This window comes from Dysidea avara, chromosome 13 (assembly GCF_963678975.1).
Source record: "Dysidea avara chromosome 13, odDysAvar1.4, whole genome shotgun sequence".
NCBI classification, from domain to species: domain Eukaryota; kingdom Metazoa; phylum Porifera; class Demospongiae; order Dictyoceratida; family Dysideidae; genus Dysidea; species Dysidea avara.
In genome coordinates, this window is record NC_089284.1 from 16,928,554 (window position 1) to 16,949,249 (window position 20,696).

The 20,696-nt window shown below is 38.4% G+C and overlaps 2 protein-coding genes across 2 annotated transcripts; one reads left to right on the forward strand and one right to left on the reverse strand.

Moving 5' to 3' along the window:
• Nucleotides 1-72: 72 nt before the first annotated feature.
• Nucleotides 73-20,516, forward strand: LOC136242291 (F-box only protein 32-like). Its single transcript, XM_066033700.1, has 15 exons — nucleotides 73-317; nucleotides 368-414; nucleotides 470-510; nucleotides 565-657; nucleotides 711-804; nucleotides 1,275-1,346; nucleotides 1,395-1,495; nucleotides 1,583-1,701; nucleotides 1,749-1,812; nucleotides 1,860-1,924; nucleotides 1,977-2,046; nucleotides 2,099-2,186; nucleotides 2,258-2,334; nucleotides 5,994-6,250; nucleotides 20,229-20,516. The coding sequence occupies exons 1-15, from the start codon at nucleotides 199-201 to the stop codon at nucleotides 20,395-20,397; spliced, it is 1,476 nt and encodes a 491-aa protein (XP_065889772.1). The 5' UTR covers nucleotides 73-198; the 3' UTR covers nucleotides 20,398-20,516.
• Nucleotides 2,171-3,096, reverse strand: LOC136243734 (transmembrane protein 205-like). The gene is made up of 3 exons (XM_066035335.1): nucleotides 2,837-3,096; nucleotides 2,597-2,754; nucleotides 2,171-2,548 (listed from the first exon to the last, which is right to left on the reverse strand). Exons 1-3 carry the CDS (start codon nucleotides 3,039-3,041, stop codon nucleotides 2,252-2,254), a joined length of 660 nt encoding a protein of 219 aa, XP_065891407.1. The 5' UTR covers nucleotides 3,042-3,096; the 3' UTR covers nucleotides 2,171-2,251.
• Nucleotides 20,517-20,696: the final 180 nt, after the last annotated feature.

Here is a 20,696-nt window from a genome sequence, read left to right on the forward strand (position 1 = left end):
TCACTAACATTATCACGTGATGCTAAACTTTAGTCATTCTATTAATAGCCAAGCCCATGACGTAAGTGAAATTGCAAAACAAAAATCTTTTACTTTTCACCAAACATGGTTATATTTTCCAAATTTAGACGTAAACTATCAGTACAGTTAATAAAATGCATCGCCGAGGGCTGTTCGCTTATTCTACTATAGTTCAACATGATCGGGGTGGATTGGCGCGCACCAGGAGTTAACTGGGTCAAAACTGATTGTGGATGGAAAGCGGTACAGCAACACAACAGGCCAGCGGCCGTCGCTGATACTGTTCAACAGCAAAAGTAAGTAATCAAATTGCTGTAGATTTCTGATAAGAAGCTGTATTTTAAAGTAATTCACAAATTCAAAGTCAGCAAAATCAATGGATAAATCAACTAAGTGAGTATGGAATTACATGTATACTGCTTAAATATTGTGTGATTATTTAATGCAGATATGCGATGCGTCAAAGTGACACAACACAGCTCTAGGGAGGTAGTGTGTAACTAGTTATGTTTATTCCTGTAACTACCCCATGTACTCCTGTAGAGCAGTGATTATGTTACAATCGGAACCGCCATGATGAGACTCAACTTTGTGTGTGCAGTGCAGGATCAGAATTGTTTCACCTACATCTGTAAAGTGAGCTCACATGGGCACATGTGAGCAGCCCCATCCATTTTGTGTTGCTGCAGGTGATAACTGAACTGTTTGATAATCACTGGCACCAGTTAAGCATCAGCACACAAAATTTAGTGATGAAGATCACCGACGGATTGAAGAATGCTGGTAAGTGTAGTTGTGTAGTCTTTGTATGTTCACTGTAAAATATCTTGAAACTGTACAGTGGAGTGCTAGAAATAACAGTGATCATTTTCCATCTTTAGTGTCAAGGCATTTCCATTGGACAAAATTTCAATGGAGAAGCCCTTAAGATAATTGGCCACTGATTTCCCAATTTCTGCTTCCTACTTAGGTATATAAACTTAGCTCATGTGAGCAGGTGATATAGTTAATGCTGAATTAGATAGCTCATAAGACTAAGCAGTATTCATATTCTGCTCTATAGGTACATATAAGGGCTGCATTCAGCCACCATTAGCTAATTAAGGAGAATGGTGGGATGAGAAACAAACGTGTGGCATTGTAGTAAAAAATTCTGTTAAAAATCTCTAGGTCTCAGCTCAAATATTAAATTTCTATAATTTTAAATTCCACATTTGCAATGCACATGACATAACATGTCACCTTCCTTGTAGCTATTGAGAGCAAGACATTTTATGGTGAAACTGTTCGACTGATTACAAGATCTCTCAGCACACTAACACAAGGTATCGTTGAGTTAGACTAGCATCCAATTATTTTTGTATTGCATGTAGATGATAGTGGAGTCATTGTACACAACTCAGCTTATCTGAACAAAATTGATGTACACATCAAGACACTACACAAGTGGAAGGAACAACTTCACACCTCTTTGGTGAGTGTAGTGTGTGTGTGTCCATGCATGTGTGTGTATTTGTATGTTGTGTGCTCAACTGTGTTCTTACATCACATCGGTCACCAGCATGATGTGTCACATGACTCACGTCATGAGCTGCTAGACCTTCCCAGCGTGGTCCTGCATCATGTGATCTCCTATCTCACTGATCCTATTGATGTACTCAACTTGGGACTGGCACACTCGTTAGTCACTCACCTTATGCATCCCATAATTGTCATATTCCTCACAGGATGTTACATGAGATGACAGAAGTGCCGGGGGTGTGGTACTCCTTGTGTGTTCTCCATTACAAAGTATGGTGTATGTTATGTAGAATAATATGACATGACTTGGTGTACAGGAGAGAGCTACCACTGCAGCTATTGCCAAGCACAACTGGAAGAAACGGTTTTTCAAATTATACAGGTAGTGCAAGCAAAAGATTACATACAAAAATTTTACAGTCTACCATTTGCAGACAATCAAACTCCACACTAGCTAGTAATATTCTGCACTTTTGTACTGTATGTCATACCCTCTACTGGAAGGTAAGAACCCCAATTAATACTCACCATAATGTTACTATTGTAACCCTTCTAGTCTTATGGACACCCTTGTACTGTTCAAGGCAGACTAATGGGACTTCAGCCACAAGTGGTGTCTCCAAAACAATTTATAGAAATGCTATATTTCTAATGACACAAAGCTTTTGTACAGCAATATATTGTCAGTTGTGTTTGTACACCGTGTGTATCACAGTGTTGTTAAGTTGGATACCAGGTACCACAGGTGGACCACCTCTGTACATAATGCTATCAAATTGGCTATGGCTGACAGTGAGTGTAGTCTAATAAACTGGCTGGACAACTCTCTGTACTTCTTCATTTCCATTAATGACTTTAGTTTCTCATCATCCACTTTGCCTATTGAGTCGCCGGCTTGCTCTTCCTTCTCAATTAGGTGTTTTTCAAACATCACCCTTGTTGCTTTTGGCTGCAGTGCTATTAGGTTTAGTACTATCATCAGTAAGCTTGTTACCAGCATTCCTCCCTGTGATTACCATGGTATAACTCACTGAACAAGATGATGTGTGCTAACCTGTAGCATCGTCTTCCATTCCCACTTGGAATGCTCCCACACAAATGTCCCCACAACAATGGTTATCAAAATGGTGCTAATCTGGAAGTATTTTGGGAACAATTTGCTCTGAATGTATCCAAACGTGTGTCGTGGTAGGTTGGTGTACATGACCACCCCTGGAGGGTTTGATGTAAATCACGTGAATATCTTGCATTCAAACACACAATATTTACCATATTATTATATCTGTGTACTGACCTGCCACAAACGAGACCCAAAACTGCATCCCTAGTAACATACTGAATGCTAACACATGGCACATTCGCGGCACGGTGCGCCACACGCCCGTATTGTCCCAGGCACCATACCCACTAGTGGACAGGAATATCGCCAGTAGCAGAGCACATCCTATGGCTACAACGTGAGACGGTTGGGTAAAGGGTAGCTCGAACTTGGGAGCCATTTCCTGTTCGGGGTACAGGAGTTCAACAGCTCTAAATTTAGGCGCACCAGCCTGAATTTTTTGGCACATGGCGCAAGATGAAGAGCCTACGAACTACTCGCGACTGGTAGAGCTGAGGAAAGGACTGGAACAAGATGTTCAGGTGTGTAAAAGAAGCAATATTGTGCATTAAACTTGTATATACACCAAAACCGTGCCCGCACAGATCGGGTAAAGGCAAAGCCTGTATACCCGATCAATGCATTAACATTATACAAAAGTAAATCTAAAATATTATCTCACAGCGATTTAAAAGTGTTAATTGAAGTACTTTCCACAACAGAGGTAGGTAAACTGTTCCAATCATTAATCATTCTATTCATAAAGTAATTTGATCTGCACAATAATCTACCCCTAATGAGTTTTGTAATAACTTAAGTAACTTTTATGATCACACCTGTGCGTTATAATCTTTTGATTGCTGCACAGTAATAAATATAATATAATAATAATCTTGAATGTTGTTTAAACAGGGTTAGGGGTTTGAGTGGTCCTCAGACTGGTCGCACGAGACCATAGATTATAAAGAACCCCTCTATCATACAGTACAATAGTACTGTATAGTAGGGACCACAAAGGTGTGGGCGTGGCCCATGAAAAAACATCACCCAAAAACCAGCCTCACTTTTCTCTTACTATGATGAAGCAGTATTAGTTAGGTAAAACTAAGCCCAAACAAGCTTTCAGGTTGACCCTACACACTTTCAACAAATTGATATGGAAATTTTTTTTTTATAAATTATTTAATGGAATTTTCTAGTGACTGACTGAGTTAACTGACTGATACCTTCAGACAAGTGTGACTCGATAACGGCTAAGGCTACGAACTTGATTTTTTCACTGTTCGACGTCACTTCGGCCCAAGAGGTGCCTTTTGGCATACTGCAGTACATACAATGTATTCTTTGAAGGGAAGCCATCATGCGAACTCAACGATCCACCAGACACCACCACACTCACTTTATCCTAACCCTTATCCAACCCTTATCTAACCCTAACCCTTATCCAACCCAGTATACGGTCCAGTTATTACCAATATTCTTTTTTTCCAAGAACAATCAAAGATTGGAATAGCTTGCCAGTATCTGTCATAAAATCAGAAAACATAGATACATTTACTAATTACTTATTGTCTATCTAATTGTTTGCTGTATATTTTATGTGTATGTGTGGGATATTGATCGCCCCCTGGACGCATCGGCAATTGCCGTCTGCCCAGTAACAATAAATAAATAAATAAATGTGCTACCGCCAAATTGTCACTTTTCGCTGTCAGCAAAGATGAATGGGACATGAAGGAGGACACTGGTAAGTCCATGAACATAATGGAAATCGTCTGTATTTTCATAGCGGCTACTTTGATTGCACTTTTTATAATTTTTTGTTATGCAAGACTCAAATATGAGTGTAATGTATATCAAGTTAACGTACTCTTAATAAGTTTTCGAACAGTTCTTGATTCGTAGTGTAATGACAACGAAGCATAATGGTTACTTCACTTTTCAGATGATAATTGATATAACTGGGGCACGCGGCACCATTTCAATGCAGTGTGACCAGCCATAATAACAAAAAAGTTAACAAACAAATAACTTTCAACTAGAGTAGGGACCATAGTACATCGATAAAAAGTACTGAAACAAGCTGGAGTAGTGCACGATATTAAATCACAGTAAAACAATAAGAAGTGTTACCGTTATGGTATCTTGAGCACAGTAGGGATATAACACTTCTTATTGTTTTACTGTGATTTAATATCGTGCACTACTCCAGCTTGTTTCAGTACTTTTTATCGATGTGCTACGGTCCCTACTCTAGTTGAAAATTCCATGTGCACTTATAATCTATGAAGAGACCAGGGACCGTATTGTATGTACTTACTTATCTCATAATAATAAAGGTTGTCTTTTTAACGACTGTATCTTTTTTGTATTGACTCTGTTTAGTCTTCGGACACATCCTGATAGCATTTACAGATAGAATAGTGGGTCCATCGGGGGCGGATTTGGGATTTCACAAGGTGGGGTGCTAAACCCTTTGCAGTAGGATATACATTATTTGTACATAAAAGCTGCTGTAATTAACCAAAAGAAGTTACAAAAACACTAATACATTTTATGCATCAGTACAATGTGCTTACAGGCTCCTGGCCTAGGCAACGAAAACAGTGTGCTTGTATGTGGGGAGGGAGAGTTGGTCCACTTTTAAGATACTATAATAGAGCAGTCAACTACTCTAATAGAACATTCAGAATTTATATGTCATAAACAGTTGCTTTAATTTATTCACTGTCGGCCCCTCACTCTTTGGTCTTCTCCACCATCCCTGGGCCTCCGGTACCGTACAGGTAATGATAAGGGATAGAGTTGTACAGCATGATGTTTGGGATGATTGCAGAGAAAGCAGCAAAGAGGTCAAGAAGATTCATCTCACACACTGGTCTTTTCCCTTGCAGTCTCCAATTTGGGTGTTTAGTTGACTGTTCTATTAGAGTATTTTGATTGTAAATCAACTTTAATCTTAGGACACTTCTCCTTGCTCTTTCAATTATTCATGGATTATAACACAATACCCATAGCTTCTACTAGCTAGTACAAAGTTAAAATGTTATAGGGGTGAAGCACCCCACTAAATTCACTGATGTTTATTTGAACTTTAATCAATGCTTTATTTTTGTTTCCACATGGCTTTAAGATGTGCAGTTACCTAGAAACCACATCTGTTTGCTGTTCTTGAAATGACTGGTCAATCAATGCCAAGTATTACAATCTTTTCAGTTAAAACTAAACTAATTATGTATGACACAGCAATTTGATATTTGACCAAACTTAGATGAATTTTATGACGATTATTTGCCATTATTGTAGCTTTGTCTGTATGACATTGGTGAGTATGTTTTTGTTTGATTCTTAGGAATCCCTCACAGACTCTTTGTTGACGGAGTTAGCTGCTGCACTAGAAGATGGTACAGTGTTTGAAATAGTCCGGGAACTGGAGAGCATCCAACAGCTGAGTGAGAGAAGTGTCCTCAACCAGCGCATGAAGGTGGTCAGCAGTCACAAGTTGCAGAAAGCCGAGTTGACACGACGACAGCAGCAGCAGGAGGGCACATCAAGTAGCCATGTGGAGGAACAGAAGATTCTGGAAAAACGCCTTGCAGAAGAGTTGAGGTAGCAATGTGTTGTCAGTGACCAGTAGTTTGACTTGATAATGGTATGTGTCATAGATTCCATTTGTGTTGTACCTCAAACATGTGTTACCTCAGTACACCATCTGTAGTACCTTAGTTTTATTTTTCCTGTTGGGCACTGGAGTTAGCACAGAGCAGTATGATTTGTTTCACTTGTAGCAAGAGGAATTTTATAATTGGAAATGGCCTAGTGGTATAATAAAAGTTATGAACATGCAGGGCATTAGAGTATCAAGTCTAATAGAACAGTAAAACACTTTAATATAACAGTCAGTGACTTGTTCAATTCAACTATAGGAGCTAAAAACTTGTGGTATGTTACTATGTCTGAAGGTTGTAGCTGCAGTTTGAAAGGCATAATTATGTGCTGTATGGTTTTTGTTGTATGATTTCCAACAATCTGTATGTGGAATCCAGTTTAACAGAATAGCCAAATGGTTGTCATACTTGACTGAGGTACTTTAAAATCAATTTTGCACTCATCTCAAAGATATGGAGGTTATCTAATACTCCCCCCATCCGAAAGAATGGGTGTTACACTGTGTACTTGTATCAAAATTATGTGTGCTGTATGCGAATGATCTCTGCACTGTATGTGACAACAGTATATCAGATTTTGCTGATAATGTAGTGGAAATGTACTAAATTGTTGACAATGAACTATAAAATTCATTGCTCTAATACGATGGTGATTATGCTGTTAAGCTGCTGAAACATTTTGTGTGTGTGTGTGTGTGTGTGTGTGTGTGTGTGTGTGTGTGTGTGTGTGTGTGTGTGTGTGTGTGTGTGTGTGTGTGTGTGTGTGTGTTATGTTAGAGTGTTTGTTGTACTGGAGAAACACTATACTAGGGTCTGGTAAGGCCTTGGGTCATGCTTCTTGTTTTTGACTAGACAGTTGCCACAATGAAGTAGAATAATTGATTTATGAGGCTTTAAAAGCGTTTAGTATACACAAATTCAGGCGTGCAAAATGAAACAAGACTTGCTCCAATATAAACCATTGTGAGTGAACACACGTTCACATTACTAAGTTTTGTAGAGGCTCAGATGAATGCTTACCGAATGTATTATAAAGTATGATAAATACACTCAACATGCACCCTATCCAATACAGGATGTAATAAGTTTTGCACCATAACTCTTATCTTTGATACTTTATTTAGTCTTGTGCTATGGCAAATTGTTTGTAGTGTCGGATGTACATACTTGCTATAAAGAGAAAGCATTCTAATATAACATACAGCAACTCTCACTAGTTGTTTTGTTTCAGTACTCTAATTGAACACTCAACTACTCTATATCATCACTTACGTAGATGAATTCCAGTCAATTGATATCTTTGTTCATTGTCCTTGAGAGCTAGTGCTAGTTTCACTTATTAAGGAACAACATAAGTCTTACCAAGACCCATATCATTAGCTGTAAAATTGTGTATTTCTGCATTAGTTCCTCGGACAACTTCAGAAATGCAAACTTATTTTTGTTAGTACTTACTGAGTTGTGAAATTTGTATTTTAAAATAACTAGCAGCATCTTTAGAAATGTCAGATAAGCAACTCAATGCATATTGATGGTTGTTGGAAAAGGCAGACTTCAGAGGACAGACACATGCCATTAGGATACTCTAATAGAACAGTCAATCACTTGTTCAAAGAAGCTGTAGACCTGTTACAGACAATGCAGTGGTATGTCATCTGAAGGATGTAACTGTGGCTTGAAAGGCATCATTAAAAAATTGTGTGCTACAGTGGAACCTCCCTTATCCCTATCTGGGCACCTCCATTGTCTGATTGGTCATGTGGCTTGTAGTTTATTGACCATAATGAAGTTTGGTTTAGATGAAAGCACAAGGAGGGAGCCTAAAGGTTACTGTTTACCTGTTTGGTGGCTTGTTTATCCTACTAATAATAACTTAACTACCACTTGGTTACTAGGTGATAATGGATTTTTACAGGCCAGGGGAATGACCATGAATGTTCTCTAGTGACTTCCCTGCTGCCCACTAAATTGCATACCACCAGCTGATAGCAATAACAACATCACTTGTATTTAAGTTAGTCACTTTAGCATAATAGCATGTTATTCTTAGTTACGGACATTACTGAGATACGGGCAGTAGTATGTACCAGACCGCCCGGATAAGAGAAGTTCCACTGTATGTAGTTTTCGTTATGTGGTTCCCAGTAGTCCTTAAGAAACCCACAACTTTGTGGTACTCTAATAGAACACCCAACTAATGAATCTCCTTTTGGTGTCTAGATGAATTTCACATCTAGTTAACCGGTGTTCAGAGTGCTAGTTTGACTAGTCACATATTGACCAGCTAATTAATATAAGGGACAACATCGTAAGTGTCTTAGCAAGACCTGGAATTAAATACTCGTAAGTCACCTGTCATGACAGTGAATACAACAGCTACAGCCTACCTTAATCCACACACAATTATTTCCATAATTCTTATCACTTTTCCTGAAATTAATGTTAGTTATATATTGTTTAGGCATAATGTACTGGTAAAGCTAGCAGCACGGATGACAACATGCACTATCTATGCTAACAGGTATGGCCATGCCTACTTGACTTTGTGGTTATGCTGATATATAAACTGTTCAACTTCGAAGATTGAAGAGTTAGTTGCTGTCAATACAACAATGAGTTACTCTAATAGAGCAGTCACCATATGCGTGGAATAAAGCAGTTTTTACCGAAAATTTAAGATCTGGCATACATTGACTTTCAAATTTTGACTGCTCTATTAAAGTATTTAATGGTTTATCAAAAAGTTCAATATTCAAATGGCAAATATGTTCTTATATTACTCTTATAGTTATGTCTACATAGACTTGGTCTAGGGTAGCCATCAATAGGCTAAAACCTCTAGTCTAACACTCAGGGTAACTGATGTGGCCTTACACTGGATATAATAATTTGTGTATAAAGTGTGAATTATGACTGCTGTATTTGAATTCCCTGAGCAGTGTAGTCATGACTGCTGACTGTTATATTAGAGTATTTTGGATCAAGTCTACATCCATGTGTCCAAGTCCCAAGTCAGCCTTTTTTCACCTAATCCGTATTGTTGGCTGTTGAATGCTCTGATACAATAGGGGTGTGGCTAAAACCAATTGAATTGTACTCACTTTTATGATTTAGTTTATACTGGTAGTCTCGTACCATGACCATGCATGACCATGGAGACACTCATGGAGTGATCCATTGTTACTATGTTATGAACCATATGCATATTTTGCCCTGTACACATATGGGGCAGATCACTTGTCCCATACACATGGGACAGCCATACGAGTATGGGGCCCCATACGATTATGGGGCAGCTCTCTCCTTTATTGGCTTGATGGGCTGCCATCCCCAGCCACATATGATTTAAAGAAAGCACGTGCATACAGTATTAACTAAAGGTAGCTACTGAGGGGTGACTCTGAGGTTTCAGAAACTGTAATATTAATATTGAAAATAAAAATTCGATATGCCTCGTATACTAGCATGATGCAAACTCAGCCAGTGTGGTGGATCTAGGATTTTTGAAAGGGGTTTCTGAAATAATAAAGGAAATAACAAAAGTTCTGAGGAAACCCAGAAAATTTTGAGATTCTGAGATTTTAGGTTACCTTTAGATACTGAACATTTAGCTAATTTGTGGCAATGGCTCAAATCTTACTTCAAGTACCAATCTCATGCAGTGTGTCAAAATTGGGAAAATGCTGTTCGGACCAGCAATGTTCCCTCAGGAGTACCACAAGGTAGTGTCCGTGCATGTGGCCACTATTATGTCATTTTTATCAATGATCTTCCAGAGAGTATTAAATCACTCTTCAATTCCTTTTCTGCTTGCTGATGATACTATCTAAATGCCTGCAGATATATCAACTCATCCAAAGACATAAACCAACTTCAAGAGGATACAACGACATCTCACTTTGGAGCTGCAACACTAATATTCTTTTCAATGAAGCTAAATTTATTCATCTACGATTCTGGCCAAGAGCTTCAAATACTCTGTATGCATACAAGGTTATTGGTAAAGAAATTCTCCATCACACAAAGACCTCGGCAGCTATTACTTTTACTGACAACCTCCAATAGTCAGAGCACTATAAGATCATTGCAGCAAAAGCCTACCAAACCCTGGGACTTCTCTGTCATATATACTTCTAGGACAAACAATTATACATTTCCTTAGTCAGATCTCATAGTTAATCAAAGGACATACTCACATTCGAACGCATTCAACACAGGGCAACGAAATTCATATTAAACATTTAAATGATTACGAATCATCTTACAAAACTTAACTTGAGCAGTTACAATTGCTACCACTAATATACACATATGAACTCAATGACTAATGTTTCTAGTAAAGTACCTTAAACACAGCCATCTGATCATTGGCTAACATCCATCAGCATATCAAGACACACGATAGTGTGTCGTGCGGCCCAAGAAGCCGGCGCGCCACACCGTGAGTATATTGACAGGAAGAAAGAAAACGCAATTTTCACACCTATGTAGCTCTGTGATCCCTTATCCGATTGGAACCAAATTTGCTAGAGATGTGCCGCCCAGTTAGGGGAGTCTACATACCAAATTTGAAGAAAATCGCTCCAGCCATTTCCGAGATACGAGCGAACAAAATTTCGTTTTAATTTCTTCGTTTTTTTCTTCTTCTTCATCTTCATTTCGCACACTTCACAAAATTCGCCATAAAACACGAATGCGTGCTCGGATTGGGCTGAAATTTGGCACACTTAAAGGGCTCATTAAGGCGGATCTCCGTACCAACTTTGGTAGGAATCCGATGAACATTCACGGAGTTATTACCGATTATTTGCGTAAAATAATGTCGAAGGTCTGTCACGCCTACAGGGTAAATCCTTTGGAGGAATCAGTTGAAAATTGATATGTAGATGGAGCAACCATCGTAGGAGTGCTTTTTTGTGGTTTGAAAAGAATCGGGATAAAGACCATGGAGATATGACACTAAACCCAACCTGTGTCAAAATTACGCGATCGATTTTTATGAATAAAAAAACTATTAGTTTTCGTGTCTACCAGGCAAACCGCTTAGAGCAACGAGCTGAAAATCAGTATGTAGCTGGAATAATCATCATAGAAAGTTCTTGCAGTAGTACAGAAGAATCGGATTACAAATCACTGAGATATGATTCGAAAGGAAACTACGTGCAGCAAATGCGAGATCGAGATACTCTAATAGAACAGTCACCCTAATAAAGCATTCAGCTGCATGTATAATTTACACAGTTATATTACATTGCAAGTTATTCTGTAGGGAATTCAGCTACATACAAGTCACCCTGTAGTCAGATCAGCTAGAAGAAGGTACCTAATAGAGAGTTCAGCTACAAAGAAGCCATCATGTAGAGAGTTCAGCTCAAATAAATCACCCTGTAGAGAATTCAGCTACAAACAAATTGCCCTGTAGAGAGATCAGCTAGAAGAAGTTACCTTGTAGAGAGTTCAGTTACAAAGAAACAATCATGCAAAGAGTTTAGCTGCAAACAAATCACCCAGTAGAAAGTTCCGCTATGAACAGATCACACTATAGAGAGTTCAGTTAGAAACAAGTCATCCTGTAGAGAGATCAGCTAGAAGAAGTTACCTTGTAGAGAGTTCAGTTACAAAGAAACAATCATGCAAAGAGTTTAGCTGCAAACAAATCACCCAGTAGAAAGTTCCGCTATGAACAGATAACACTGTAGAGAGTTCAGTTAGAAACAAGTCATCCTGTAGATAGATCAGCTAGAAGAAGTCACTTTGTAGAGAGTTCAGCTACAAAGAAACAACCATGTAAGAGAGTTCAGAATCAAACAAATCACCTGTAGAGAGTTCAGCTAGGAACAAGTCACCCTGTACAGAGATCAGCTAGAAACAAGTCACCCTGTAGAGAGTTCAGCTAGAAGAAGTTACATTGTAGAGAGTTCAGCTACAAAGAAACTACCATGTAGAGAGTTCAGCTGCAAACAAATCGCCCTGTAGAGAATTCAGCTACAAACAAATCACCCTGTAGAAAGATCAGCTAGAAGAAGTTACATTGTAGAGAGTTCAGCTACAAAGAAACTACCATGTAGAGAGTTCAGCTGCAAACAAATCGCCCTGTAGAGAATTCAGCTACAAACAAATCACCCTGTAGAAAGATCAGCTAGACGAAGTTACCTTGTAGAGAGTTCAGCTACAAACAAATCACCCTGTAGAGAGTTACAAACAAGTCACCCTGTAGAGAGATCAGCTAGAAGAAGTTACATTGTAGAGAGTTCAGCTACAAACAAATCACCCTGTAGAGAGTTCAGCTAGAAGAATTACATTGTAGAGAGTTCAGCTACAAAGAAACTACCATGTAGAGAGTTCAGCTGCAAACAAATTTCCCTGTAGAGACAAACAAATCACCCTGTAGAAAGATCAGCTAGAAGACGTTACCTTGTAGAGAGTTCAGCTACAAACAAATCACCCTGTAGAGAGTTCAGCTAGAAACAAGTCACCCTGTAGAGAGATCAGCTAGAAACAAGTCACCCGTAGAGAGTTCAGCTAGAAGAAGTTACATTGTAGAGAGTTCAGCTACAAAGAAACTACAATGTAGAGAGTTCAGCAGCAAACAAATCGCCCTGTAGAGAATTCAGCTACAAACAAATCACCCTGTAGAAAGATCAGCTAGAAGAAGTTACCTTGTAGAGAGTTCTGCTAGAAACAAGTTACCCTGTAGAGAGTTCAGCTAGAAGAAGTTACATTGTAGAGAGTTCAGCTACAAAGAAACTACAATGTAGAGAGTTCAGCTGTAAACAAATTGCCTTGTAGAGACAAACAAATCACCCTGTAGAAAGATCAGCTAGAAGAAGTTACCTTGTAGAGAGTTCAGCTACAAACAAATCACCCTGTAGAGAGTTCAGCTACAAACAAGTCACCCTGTAGAGAGTTCAGCTAGAAACAAGTCACCCTGTAGAGAGTTCAGCTAGAAGAAGTCAGATTGTAGAGAGTTCAGCTACAAAGAAACTACCATGTAGAGAGTTCAGCTGCAAACAAATTGCCCTGTAGAAAATTCAGCTACAAACAAATCACCCTGTAGAAAGATCAGCTAGAAGAAGTTACCTTGTAGAGAGTTCAGCTACAAACAAATCACCCTGTAGAGAGTTCAGCTAGAAACAAGCCACCCGTAGAGAGTTCAGCTAGAAGAAGTTACATTGTAGAGAGTTCAGCAGTTTAGCTGCAAACAAATCGCCCTGTAGAGAATTCAGCTACAAACAAATCACCCTGTAGAAAGATCAGCTAGAAGAAATTACCTTGTAGAGAGTTCAGCTACAAAGAAATCACCCTGTAGAAAGTTCAGCTACAAACAAGTCATCCGGTAGAGAGATCAGCTAGGAGGATCACCTTGCAGAGAGGTCAGCTACAAAGAAATCACCCTGCTTCATCTTTTTTTTTTCCTGTAGTAAAGAAAAAATGACAGGTTAAAAAGCCCTAAAGCCGGCCATATGCCGGCTTTGGGGTATACAAATACAAAAAGAAGTGAAATCTAATCCAAAACAGCCAAGCTGTAAAAAACAGAGTGCGGCCCTGAGAAAGGCTATGGTGAAAAAAGATGTGAAATCCAAGGTGGCGGCCAAGAAATGGCTGTGATGGTAGGTTAATGGTAAAAATTTTAATAACAACAATTCAGGTGAATTTGGTGCCGCTTGGTCTTGGCACAAAATTCACCTGAATTGTCGTTATTAAAATTTTTACCATTAACCTACCATCACAGCCATTTCTTGGCCGCCACCTTGGATTTCACATCTTTTTTCACCATAGCCTTTCTCAGGGCCGCACTCTGTTTTTTACAGCTTGGCTGTTTTGGATTAGATAAAATTTACTATAAGCTCTACAAGATCCGGAAACTCTTGCAAGGTATTCATTCCAAATCACCTTCTTCCATACATCAGCACCATAGGCGTAGGAAGCGGGGGAGGGGGGGGGGGCATGGCCCCCCAATAATTTGGCTACTACTTAAAGATATTTCTTAAGTTCTCAACTGTCTACTTACTACTAGTGTTTCAAATTAATCGATAATTCACTTTTCTATTCAATCAGCAATCCATATAGAATTTATGAAACTATCAGCTTACACATAGTGACTCCTCAACAACCTTTCAAATTGACGACTGTGGAAAGTGCCTCTAAAATTAACTTTCGTAGTGTTTGTGACTGACATAGAAGTAAAGCACACAAATAAGAATGTACTGCTAGAATGTGCTGCTAGAATGTGTTGCTAGAATGTGTTGCTAGAATGTGCTGCTAGAATGTGCTGCTAGAATGTGTTGCTAGAATGTGCTGCTAGAATGTGCTGCTAGAATGTGCTGCTAGAATGTGCTGCTAGAATGTGCTGCTAGAATGTGCTGCTAGAATGTGCTGCTAGAATGTGCTGCTAGAATGTGCTGCTAGAATGTGCTGCTAGAATGTGCTGCTAGAATGTGCTGCTAGAATGTGCTGCTAGAATGTGCTGCTAGAATGTGCTGCTAGAATGTGCTGCTAGAATGTGCTGCTAGAATGTCCCAAGCATGTTTTACTGCTAAAAATACTCTAAAATTCAATCTCAGAGGGTTAGTTTTCAAAAAATTTCCGGAGGGGGGGATGCCCCCTGACCCCTCTAGTTTAACATGCTTCACATACTCAGCTTTTATTTCATCCTACCATTTTCTGGCCCCCCAACCACAAGGTGTTTGCTACACCTATGAGCACTTCTATTTCAGCAGAATTGTCAGAGTGTGGAACCATCTACCTGTAATCAACACATTTCTTTCAGTACATCAACTTAAGCAACATTTTATAGACTACCTCCTGGAAGAATTCTTAATCAACCTGATTTACCCTGCACCTTACATACTGTCTGTCCATGTTATCAATGTTTAGCCATTCCAGTTTCAACTAATTTCCACACTTTTAACGCAATTAACTCTGATCAGTGCAATTTACTTGTAATTCACTCATGCACACACTGTATGCATATCTGTAGTTTAATTTCAGGACCGTTGAGTCCTTTAGACTTTCAGCTTTCATGCTGTGAAGTTTTAATTAATAAATATTGTAGACTATGAAATAAACTAACTGTACATAGGGTGAGAGTTGTACTACGCTGTAGTCTGGCTGCTCTATTAGAGTGACTGTTCTATAGAGTATCTCGATCATTTTCTATAAAATCAAAAGTAAAGTATTGTTGGGGGTTTAATAGCTACAATTGATGCTAATTGAATGCATATAGCTATGAAATACTGTATAGTATTGCAATTTTTCCATGATAAATTGCTAACACAGCTCTCTACTAGAATTGCTATAGCTACTCAGCTAAGTTTGAAAGGGATTCTGTTGGAACCAAAGAAACCCATCTAGATCTGCCACTGAAACTGTCAGGACTTGAGTAGCTCTGTAGCTAGCTGGTTAACTACAAGGTTTTAAAATGTATTTTTATCATCTCAGATGAAGGATTTAGCTAATAGATGGATTTAATCTAGTGACCCATACACGTATGGGCGCCTTGTACGCGTATGGGTGTCCCATATGCATATGGGATACCCCATACGCATATAGGGAGCCTGTATAGGTGTATGCGTGTGGGATATCACATACTCCTATCGGTCAAATATGCATATGGGTCACAACAGCTGACATTTCCTTGTGACCAATATGACACAATTTTCAGTTGTGACTCTCCCACATAAATTTTGTCATTTAGTATGGTAGTACTAAGTAGTAGGGATCACGAATATTTATTGTACTACCATAACTAATCAAGCAGAAACTACCCTCATATTCCCGGTACAACCAAGCCCATATACAACTTCACAGCAAAGTTTCTCTTTATTATTTTAATAAAATAATTTGGCTTCACTTATACAAACAAATTCACATATTTAACATTTTTATGATTGAACTGATATACAGGTATTAGGAAAATGGAGTTGGTCCTACTGTAACCATTTCACTTAGTTTTTGGTCTTGTTCTGTGTCTAGAGGAGTGGTACAAAAATTATACTCTAAGCACATATCAGCATACTTTAATGGAGTTATAGCATTCATCTCCGGCAACTTGAAGTTTGTTGTTGTGAATCACTAGTTGCTTCTGTTATAGAGCATATTGAAGGAGGAGAACCTGTAAACCACAGAAGAATAGTGCTAGTGTTAGCACATAGAACTGTTTAACCCAAAGATCCAGGATTTGATTCCTGGAATGAAAACTTTTCTTCACGACATCACACGTTATGACATATTGATGGTGCTTACTCACCAATCTAAAAAATGCTTAATTCGCTAAACTTGTTTATCTTCTGCAGATTATGCAAATAATTATATACTCTATCAAGACACACGGTAGTGTGTTGTGCGGCCCAAGAAGCCGGCGCACCACACCGTGAGTATATTAATAGGAAGAAAGAAAACATGATTTTCACACATATGTAGCTCTGTGATCCCTTATCCGATTGGAACCAAATTTTCTACAGAAGTGCCCGCCAGGAAGGGGAGTCTACATTCCAAATTTGAAGAAAATCATCCCAGCCATTTCCAAAATACGATCAGCCAAAGTTTCATTTTAATATTTTCTTCGTTTTTCTCTGCTTCTTCATTTTGCACACTGCAAAATCCGCCATAAAACACCAATACATGCTCTGATCGGGCTGAAATTTGGCTCATTTAAAGGGCTCATTAAAGTGGATCTCAGTGCCAAGTTTGGTAGGAATCTGATGAACATTCATGGAGTTATGACTGATTATTCACATAATATAAGGTCGAACTTTTGTCACGCCCACAGGGTAAACCTCTTGGAGGAATGAGTTGAAAATTGCTATGTAGATGGAGTAACCATTGTAGGAGTGCCTTTTTGTGGTTTGATGGGAATCGAGATAAATACTATGGAGATATGACACAAAATCCAACCTGTGTCACAATTACACGATCAAGTTTCATGAATAAAAATAAGTTTATTAATTTTCATGCCTACCAGGTAAACCACTTAGAAGAGTGAGCTGAAAACCAGTATGTAGATGGAGTAAGCATCATAGAAAGTTCATGGAGTAGTATAGAAGAATTGGAGTGAAAGTTATAATGCGAGATCCAACTACGTGTAACAAGTGTGTGATCGAGATACTCTAATAGTACAGTCACCCTATTAGAGCATTCAGTTTGTATGCAGTTCAACTTACTTACATAAATTATATATTTACTTCATTGTGTTGTATTATTACTAATTTTATTCATTTGATACTGTTTTTGTTATTGAAGAAAAAAAGTACAGGACTTCATAGCTACCAGCAACTGTATACACTGCAGATAAACTGGATGCTGCCTGAATGGAGAGTTCAGCTACAAACAAGTCACACTGTCAGGAGTTCATCTAATTCATGAGAGTTCAGTTACATGCCAGTTATCTGGTTAGACAAACAAGTCATCCAGTAGAGAATTCAGCCACAAAAAGTCACACTGTAGAAAGGTTTGCTACAAACCAATCACCCTGTGGAGAATTCAATTACAATTAAGCCATCCTGTAGGAAGTTCAGCACATGCATCTTGTATAATACAGCTAGAAAACAAGTTACCTGTAGAGAGTTCAGCTACAAAAAGTCATACAGTAGAGAGTTCAGCTACAGAAAGTACACGGTACAGAGTTCAGCTACAAAAAGTCACATGTAGAGAGCTCAGCTGCAAACAGGTCACCCAGTAGAAAGTTCAGCTTCAAACAAGTCACCCTGTAGAGAGTTCAGCTACAAGTTAGTCACCCGATAGAGAATTCAGCTACAAATAAGTCACCTGTATGGCTTTTGGGGGGCTGCACCCTTTTTTACAACTTGGCTATTTAGTAGATAGTAATTATACTTTAGTTACCTTACAACAGCTCTGCATGGCACGCCACGGTGATGGATAAACAGCAGCTGGGTGAGTATTAAATAGGACGAGCACACAACCAATCCTCCTAGAACGATCTACCTTTCGCTAAACGTACTTACCTACACTCCTTAATTGATATTGCTACAAAACACTAAGGCCTAGTTCTATTCTTAGGACAAACTAGCAGGGGCGGATCTAGGATTTTTTGAAAGTGGGGGGGGGGGGGGGGCTAAGCTGGACAGGGACATAGGTAACTAGCCAGACATTAGAAGATACCAAGCCTTCTCACAAGACCCTAGTGGTAAGACACATGTAGTATCCATGGTCAAATTAGCTATTTGGATAACGACTACATTATTGTGATGCCAACCCACAGCATGGGGTCATATCAGAAGGTAACTGATACAGATTTAACATTCATAGACAAAAGTGGGTGAATATGCTATAGCTGCCTTATGAGACTATAAATTACCAAAAGATTACAGTTTGCTAAATGGCTGAGTTGGTAGCTACATATTATAGTGAAGCTGTTAACTCTAACCAATTAAACCAACTAACACTTTTTGAATCATACAATTCATTTAAAGGCCACACTAATCACCTCTTATAGCCACAGTGGAAACACTGCTAATTATGTGAAGAAAAAACCCACAATTAAAACTTTTGTAACTAGATATGCAACTCACAATCGAAACCTGTTTTTTGAAGAACTCTGAGGAAAAGGAAGTTATAATCTCCTGGAACAAAGTTGAACAATAAGTATAGTTACATAGACATTATTTGTGTTGGTAATGATACATAGTTCCTGAAATAAGTCTGCTTTTGATAGGTAAGTTTTGTGAAGGTAAATCACTCTAGGAAGATTCATTGTGTGCTTGTCATATTTAATGCTTGCCCAGCTGCTGTTTATTCATCACCGTGGCATGCCGTGTAAAGTTGTTACAAGGTAAATAATTACTATAGAGTAGGTATATAACTATTTGCATAATATGCAGAAGATATAAGTTTTACTTATTCCGTATTCCGCGTTTTACAAAGTCCCATTATGCTATTAAAAGTAAACAAACAAGTAGAAGGAAAAAATAGGAATTTTATGTTCAAAGAATAAAAAAAGTAGTGAAACAAGAAAGGTTGTCTATACCTTGCAGATATGCTAATGGACATTAATTCAGTCATGGTTATAGACTGAAGTACAGGGATTGATTGTCCATCAGTATATCTGCAGCCATATGCAACCTCTCTTATTTCACTACTTTTTAGCTATTCCCTTATTTCACTACCTTTTTTCTTTGATCCCTATAATGTTTCCTTTGATCCCTATAATGTTTCCTTTGATCCCTATAATGTTTCCTTTGATCCCTATAATGTTTCCTTCTACTTGTTTATTAAGTGCATGCGAGTTTCTTGTAATTGATCATGGTTGATAAGCGCATGCAGATGAACACAAAGCTCCACATGAAGTGCAGCTATACAAGAGAAGAAATGCTAGAGGTTTAGCTTGAAGTACACACCAATAATAACAACACTATGTTTACTGAGCAAAACAATCTGCGGATGGAACTCATTCTTTACATGAACGATTTGCACAGAAACTGGACTCCAAAATAATATTGGTAAATGAGGTTATGCAAATCACACCATGATAAATGTGCTTAAATATATATATATATATATATATATTAATTATATTAATTTTCTGGGAAGTTTCATTAAGTGGATGTGCCTTACAACCAGACTCTATGGTAACGTTGCTTGCTATGCACTATAATAGTGCTGGCCTTAAATACTTCATTTCTTTTTGTTGTCAAAAACTGAAGCAATACATGTTACATGTACCTGTAGGTACCACATAGTTGGCAGCTGTTTTGATGTTTGCTTTAACTTTTACACAAAGTTCTGTTTAGTTAACCCTACATGTTCACATGATTTCACTTTACTTGTAGAGTGGATAATGTTATACTTTTAAAGAGTACTTTGTTTGCCAGTGATTAGTATGGTAGTATATTTTGTTGTCCAACCACAGAGCTTACAACCTCTAACAGTTGATATGGTGTTATTTCTTGTTCTCACTCCAGGAGAGCTGATCAGCAGATAATAGGACAGTTAGATCAACTGGTTACTGAGCAGCAGTCAACACTAAGTCAAGCAGCAGTGCCATGTTTCACTGTCACTACTGATCCTGACAAGATCAAACTGCAAATGTCTGTATTGTCATTGATATCACAACTTGTTCCAAACCATTAGAACTACATCACTTTTCATCCAGTGTATGTTACTACTTCGTAGCTATTATGTTTCAGATGTTTGAATTGTCATCAATTATAGTTATGTCACAGAAAGAGTAAAATATCTCAGCCATTAATACTACTAGTGTGTATTGTTACTAAAACACTACTAGCCTGAAACCATCAACACTGTAATCATGAAGCATGGTAGTGGTTCATAATAGAGATCACAGTGGCGGATCCAGGATGGGGCATTTGGGGCAAATGCCCCCCCTTCAAGAAATTGCATACAAGATCGAGATACTCTAATAGAGCAGT

What these genes read in the sequence shown, in the direction of transcription:
- LOC136242291 (XM_066033700.1), top strand. Translation starts at nt 199, where the DNA reads ATGATCGGGGTGGATTGGCGCGCACCAGGAGTTAACTGGGTCAAAACT. An exon ending in CGACGGATTGAAGAATGCTG is followed by an intron (nt 805 to 1,274) that starts GTAAGTGTAGTT and finishes CCTTCCTTGTAG; the next exon opens with CTATTGAGAGCAAGACATTT. An exon ending in AACTTGGGACTGGCACACTC is followed by an intron (nt 1,702 to 1,748) that starts GTTAGTCACTCA and finishes TATTCCTCACAG; the next exon opens with GATGTTACATGAGATGACAG.
- LOC136243734 (XM_066035335.1), bottom strand. Translation starts at nt 3,041, where the DNA reads ATGGCTCCCAAGTTCGAGCTACCCTTTACCCAACCGTCTCACGTTGTA. An exon ending in TTGGGTCTCGTTTGTGGCAG is followed by an intron (nt 2,755 to 2,836) that starts GTCAGTACACAG and finishes CAAACCCTCCAG; the next exon opens with GGGTGGTCATGTACACCAAC. An exon ending in AATGGAAGACGATGCTACAG is followed by an intron (nt 2,549 to 2,596) that starts GTTAGCACACAT and finishes TGGTAATCACAG; the next exon opens with GGAGGAATGCTGGTAACAAG.